The 6,662-nt window shown below is 42.9% G+C and overlaps 1 protein-coding gene across 1 annotated transcript in view; it reads right to left on the bottom strand.

Annotated features, from left to right (window-relative positions):
- pigt (phosphatidylinositol glycan anchor biosynthesis, class T) overlaps positions 1–6,662 on the bottom strand; it is a 38,006-nt gene that overhangs the window by 29,676 nt on the left and 1,668 nt on the right. The window contains exons 2-3 of the mRNA XM_043676995.1: positions 4,833–5,010; positions 517–644 (exon numbers count right to left, since the gene is read on the bottom strand). Coding sequence (XP_043532930.1) covers positions 517–644; positions 4,833–5,010 — 306 coding nt within the window. The remainder of the gene's footprint in view (positions 1–516; positions 645–4,832; positions 5,011–6,662) is intronic.

Genomic DNA, 6,662 nt, shown 5'->3' with positions numbered 1-6,662 from the left:
AGGTGGAGGGCGTGGGTGGTGTCTTGAACGTATGTGGGGAGTTCCTGGACTTGGGATAGGACAGTGTCGAGGTAGGTAGAGATGAGTTCAGTGGGGCAGGAGCATGCTGAGACAATGGGTCGGCCAGGGTGGTCAGGCTTGTGGATCTTGGGAAGGAGGTAGAACCGGGCAGTGCGGTGTTCCCGGACTATGAGGTTGGAAGCTGTGGGTGGGAGATCTCCTGAGGTGAGTCCCAAGAACATGAGTGATCAGAATGTAAAAATACTGAAGGGTGTTTTGAGGAAGAATGCTACATATATGTGGAGGAGAAAATAAGGACTGTGGATGCTGAAGATCAGAGTCAAAAAGTGTGGTGCTGGAATTCCTGATGAGGGCTTGTGCCCGAAATGTTAACTTTCCTGCTCCTCGGACCTACTATGCTTTTCCAGCACCACACTTTCTGACATATATATATATAGTATATATAAAAATACATATACATACATACACACACAAACTGTATAACATAATACTTACCATTAATGACACCAAGAGGTTTGAAAGAAGCTGTTGGAGTAACAGTGTTTGTTGAGTCAATGAAGTTAAGAGATGCACAAAACAAACCTGACAGAGCATTAGTCAGCTCCTTCCAGGTGGTGTCAACACTGTGAAGGAAAGGTTCATCTGGGTTAAAGTCATATAGTCAATACATAATGTACATGCAAACATGTGGCAATCAATCCTTAATACATCAACAAGCTCATTTTATAAACTGCAACTTTTATCTAATTTCAAGGTAGTGATGATAAACATGACAAAACTTTGCCTCATTCACTTTCACATGTCACTTCATACATACACTTGCAATAAACAGAACCACAACGGTCGAGAACCAGCTTTTTGTGGTGTAGGCTCATGTTCATATAGAACAGCCATCATTTGCTGAGTTAGCTGGGTGGCTGGTTTGTGATGCAGAGTAATGCCAACAGCGCGGGTTCCATTCCAGCACTGGTTGAGGTTACCATGGAAGAACTCACCTTCTTAACCTCTCCCTTTGCCAGAGGTCATGGAGTCATAGAAATGTACAGCATGGAAACAGATCCTTCGGTCCAACCTGTTCGTGCCGACCAGATATCCCAACCCAATCTAGTCCCAACTGCCAGCACCTGGCCCTTATCCCTCTAAACCCTTCCTATTCATATACCCATCCAAATGCCTCTTAAACGTTGCAATCGTACCAGCCTTCATCACTTCCTTTGGCAGCTCATTCCACACCCGTATCACCCTCAGTGAAAATGTTACCCCTTAGGTCTCTTTTATATCTTTCCCCTCTCACCCTAAACCTATGCTCTCTAGTTCTGGACTCCCCGACCCCAGGGAAAAGACTTTGCCTATTTACCCTATCCATGCCCCTCATAATTTTGTAAAGGTCTATAAGATCACCCCTCAGCCTCCAATGCTCCAGGGAAAACAGCTCCAGCCTGTTCAGCCTCTCCCTAAAGCTCAAATCCTCCAAACCCTGGCAACATCTTTGTAAATCTTTCCTGAATCCTTTAAAGTTTCACAACATATATCCGATAGGAAGGAGCAGAATTGCACGCAATATTCCAACAGTGGCCTAACCAATGTCCTGTACAGCCGCAACATGACCTCCCAACTCCTGTACTCAATATTCTGACCAATAAAGGAAAGCATACCAAACGCCTTCTTCACTGTGACTCCACTTTCAAGGAGCTATGAACCTGCACTCCAAGATCTCTTTGTTCAGCAAGTGGCAAATGACGGGTCAGGGATTGTGGTTAGTTACTTGACGTGGAGCCAAAAATGAAAATCTGATGGCTAGTGGGGGAGGGGGATTGTTCAGTGTCATTCGGTGGCTGATCAGGGAACTAGCATTAGGAAGCAAGAGTCCAGATGACAGCCATCCCCTGAGATCCCCCCACTAAGTCTCTCTTTGGCTTCACTTGAACTTTAACCTGAGATCTCTCTTTGATCCTGCTACTCCATCCGCTGGCAATAACAGTAATGTAGAGCTGCTGGCTTCGGACTGGCTGGCAGTTCTCAGGGGATTGAATTTTCACACCACTGGATCCTCAGGTCTTAGGAAACATGATGCTATCTAAATCCCTGATGGGTACTTCACATTGCCAGTCTTTCATCAGTTCAGGCAACGCAGGACTCCTACCAGGTGAGACCTCACATCTCAAATATTAAGTTCTACCTCATGTATGCGGTTTTGCTCAGAATGAATATTTTTAAAAGATAGGTGTATCTAACAATAAGATCTTCATAACTGAACCATAATCCATTGGTTGACAGAGTAATATGAATTGGGTCTATTAAGAGACTTTGCTGTCATCACTGATGCTACTCTGTTAAGCTCACATAATCAAAACCAAGAGCTCTTGTTTTGTTAACCTTTCAACACTTCCACTTTCTGAAAGGAGAATTAAAAAGTATGAAGAACCTCAAGTTAAATGACCGCTAGTCATCTCTCTCTAATGAGAAAGCAGCCCAATGGTCCAGTCGGACTATAGCGATGTTACCTTGATATAAATATTTTAATAAGTTACCAGGCAATCCACCATATTCTACACACAGCAAGTCGATATTAAATGTCGATTAAAGGAGGGTGAGGTGCCAGCATACAGAGATAATTCTGTTGTTTTCCATACATTTCCTCTTAAATATTTTCCTGATAAATTAAACACACCAAAGCTTAATTACACTCTCCTATTAACATTGGCACAGCATTACTGAGGTAGGTGGGAGCATGCAACAACAAAGCCGATGTAAGCCATTCAGCCTCTCAAGCCTGCACCATCATTCAAGAAGATCACAGCCAATCCAACTGTTGATCCATACTCTCATGATTCCTTCAGAGTTCAAACATTTACTGATTGCAGCCTTAAATATACTCAACAACCTTGCAGCTAAAGAATTGAGCAGAGACATTTATTCAAATCTCAGCTGGAAATGAGGAAAACCATAATCTGAGACTGTTTCCTTGCTGGAGAAACAGCATTAAACTTCTCAAGCCTTTTTATGTTTCAAAGATCACTTTTCATTATTTCTAAACACTCACCAGTACATGCTCATTATCCTTAACTTCTTCACATAACAAACCCCTCATACTGGCTGTCTTTATCGCAACACTCCAAGGCATGTATATCCTTCCTTCCAAGTCGAAATCAGATCATGCAAGGTAAACCAAATGTGATCTCACCAAAGGCCAATTCAATTCGAGCATAATTTCCTTTCCCTTGTACTCCGGCTCTCTTACAATAAGATCAACGGACCATATGTCTTTCCAAGCTGTTTTTAAATGTTTTGCGTTTAGTGTGCGAGGAAACTCAAAATGGCTACCAATGTTGAAATAATAGTTTATTATTATACTGCCAAAGTAAATAACCTCACATTTCCCCATTCCTTTGCAAACTCTGTTTCTGTTTTACAACAGAATTTCCCAACTGGGATTAAATAATCAAAAGTTTTTTGACAATAATACTTAGGGTAAGGCATTAATGTAGGTTGCAAACAACAGACTCTGATCCTTGCAGCACTCCAGTAGTAACAGTCAGCTAGCGTTAACATTTCCCACTTATTCCTCTTATCTATTCTTTAACCAATTTTCTGTCCGTGCAATATATTACTCCAATCCTCTAAACTCTCATCTTGCACAGAAACCTTGCATGTAACTTCTTAATCAACTGTTTTTGGAAAATCTAAAGACCATGCATTGCAGTATATAAGTCTACCTGCCATATAAGATGATAATTTCTGCCCAAAAATTATATTTTTCTATATATTTGCTGCAAAATTCAATCTATCCTTTCTAGCCATGACATTCCACACTCACATTTGGTGTCAACCTCAGTTTTTCATCCCACATGTGGATGTTTCACTTACTTATAAGTAGGTGCATTGGGATCAAGCAGATAATATGAAATTAGATTAGATTCCCTACAGTGTGGGAACAGGCCCTTCGGCCCAACCAGTCCACACCCACCCTCCGAAGAGTAACCCACACAGAACCATTCCCCTCTGATTAATGCACCTAACACTGTGGGCAATTTATCATGGCCAATTCATCTGACCTGCACATCTTTGGACTGTGGGAGGAAACCGAAGCATCCAGAGGAAACCCACGCAGACACAGGGAGAACGTGCAAACTCCACACAGACAGTCACCTGAGGACTCAAATCTGGGACCCTGGTGCTGTGAGGCAGCAGTGCTAACCACTGTGCTACTACCGTGATCTGCAAAGATGTGCAGGAGCTTTAGTACGCACCCACACATGGAGAATGACAAAAATGGCGAACACCACATAAATATTCCATGTATAAGCTGACCCCCATTTTTGGTGCAATTTTTCAAAGCTTCAAAGGCCAACATAAGAATGCTAACATCTATGCTTATCTCCCTTTATTTACCTTACTGATCATACCCTCAAAAAGCTTTAATAGATTTATCAACAATTATATCCCTTTCATAAAGACAAACTGATGCTGGCTAATTGCACAATGATTTTCTCAGTGCCCCGATACCAACTTCTAGTTAACTGATCCTAGCAATTTCCTAACTTTTGATGTCAGGCTAAACTGGCTTGTAGGTACCCAACTGGCTTGTAGGTCTGTCCCTCCCTCTGTAAATGTAATTCTGTTATTCAAAAAAAGAGTGAAAGAAGAAGTGTGTTAAATTAAAGTGAGAAGTTTACATAGGCCATGCACATCAAAAATATGGCCATAGGAAGTTATGATAGGAAAAACCAACAGGAAGCTTGCCCAGAACCAAGAGGTTAAATATGTTGCCGGGTGTACAATGGAGAAGCAGAGGTAAGCGTGTAACTCACTCTGACACAGACGACTGGAACCAGACCCAGAGCTCCACTCCAGGGGGGGCCTGGAGGAAAGGTTGTCCCCACCGTGACCTCCTCCAGAAACCATGAGTGAAGGACAGGTGCAGCTCACGAACTGAGAACTTGGAGATTACTTGTCCCAGTGACTTTGGAAAGAGCCTGTAGTGAGACACTGTAGAAACAACCTGGGCATTAGTAGTGCAGCATCGCCACCAGAATATATAGCATTAAAACTCCACAGGGATAACACTTGATTATTCCATAGGGTGTAGGAGCAGAAATAGGCCATTCAGCTCATTCAGCCTACTCTGCTTTCAATGGGATCATGGCTAATCTATAATTCTAATTTCCTGCCTTTTCCCTATAATCCTCGATTCTCTTTCTGACTAAAAATCTGTCTATCTCAGCCTTAATGACCCAGTACTGACCCAGTCTGTGGTAAATACTTCCACTGATTCATCACTGTCTGAGAAGAAATTCCTCATCACTCTTAATAAATTAGTGCATTTCTTATATAAACACACAGATACTACCAGCAACAACATGGTAACAAAAGCTATTTCATACAATTGTCATCCAGGCCAAAACTTAGTATTTGAAGATACAGCACACCGATGGAAAAATAAAATCTACAATTTTCTTCCTTATTTTCAAACACTTTCATAACCTCGCCCAGCCCAAGAACTGCCCAAGATATCATTACTCAGCTAATTCTCGCCTCTTGATATTGCTGATTTAATTTATCCATCACAACTGGCCTAGCCTTCAGTCTAGGCCCCAAGCTTTAAGGTACTCCTCAGAACTTACTTTTAGATTAGATTAGATTACTTCCAGCGCGGAAAAAGGCTCTTCGGCCCAACAAGTCCACACCAACCTGCCGAAGCGCAACCCACCCAGACCCATTCCCCTACATTACCCCTTCACCTAACACTACGGGCAATTTAGCATGGCCAATTCACCTAACCTGCACATTTCTGTACTGTGGGAGGAAACCGGAGCACTCTTCTTCGACCATCTTTACGCATCTGCTCTAATACCTCTGTATGTGGCTCGCTGTCACATAATGACTATGTCTCTGGGTGCCAAGGATATTTTATTGTGTTTAAGGCTCTTTCTAAGTAGAAGTAGTTGGTATATAATTCCTGTAGTTTATCAACTCTAACATAGAAAAGTGCACTGTTGAGGTGAAAACCTTCTATTAACAGTAGAAGGGCTTATGCCCGAAACGTCGATTCTCCTGTTCCCTGGATGCTGCCTGACCTGCTGCGTTTTTCCAGCAACACATTTTCAGTTCTATTAACAGTAACCTTGCAACCTCCAATTCCTGCCCCCACAATCCGAATCTCTGCCACTCGACTTCCTATTATCAACACTTATTTCCTGTACATTCAATACCCAATGCTGCTAATCCACTGCCTCAATAATATAGCTTGTTATTCCTCCCAGTGTTCATTTCTTTCCCAGACAGTGCCCATTAACTCCGCTCCCCAATGGAAAGGTTTCAGACACTGTCCCCTCTCCCCACAGGCAGGGTCCCCACCAACTCTGACTCCTCTGGGATCAGGCTCTAACCCATCAGATACTCACTCTAGCCCCCTCCATGGCTCTCGTCTGTACCTCACTCCCAATGTACACTCATACAAACCTTCTCACCTAAGGACACTCACTACATAATAAGCCCCTCGCACCTCCAAAATACCCTCTCGCCAACGTGGACCTACCCACCCCAAATGCTCACTCTTGGTACACGCCCACCCTGCAGCCTTAACTGTCCAGGTGTGCCCCCACCCATAATCTTACCCCCAATGTGTCCCCACACTGCCA

The sequence above is a fragment of the Chiloscyllium plagiosum genome, chromosome 35, assembly GCF_004010195.1.
Source record: "Chiloscyllium plagiosum isolate BGI_BamShark_2017 chromosome 35, ASM401019v2, whole genome shotgun sequence".
Lineage (NCBI taxonomy): Eukaryota > Metazoa > Chordata > Chondrichthyes > Orectolobiformes > Hemiscylliidae > Chiloscyllium > Chiloscyllium plagiosum.
Note: the sequence above shows the minus strand (reverse complement) of the source record. Positions and strands in the feature narration are given on the sequence as shown.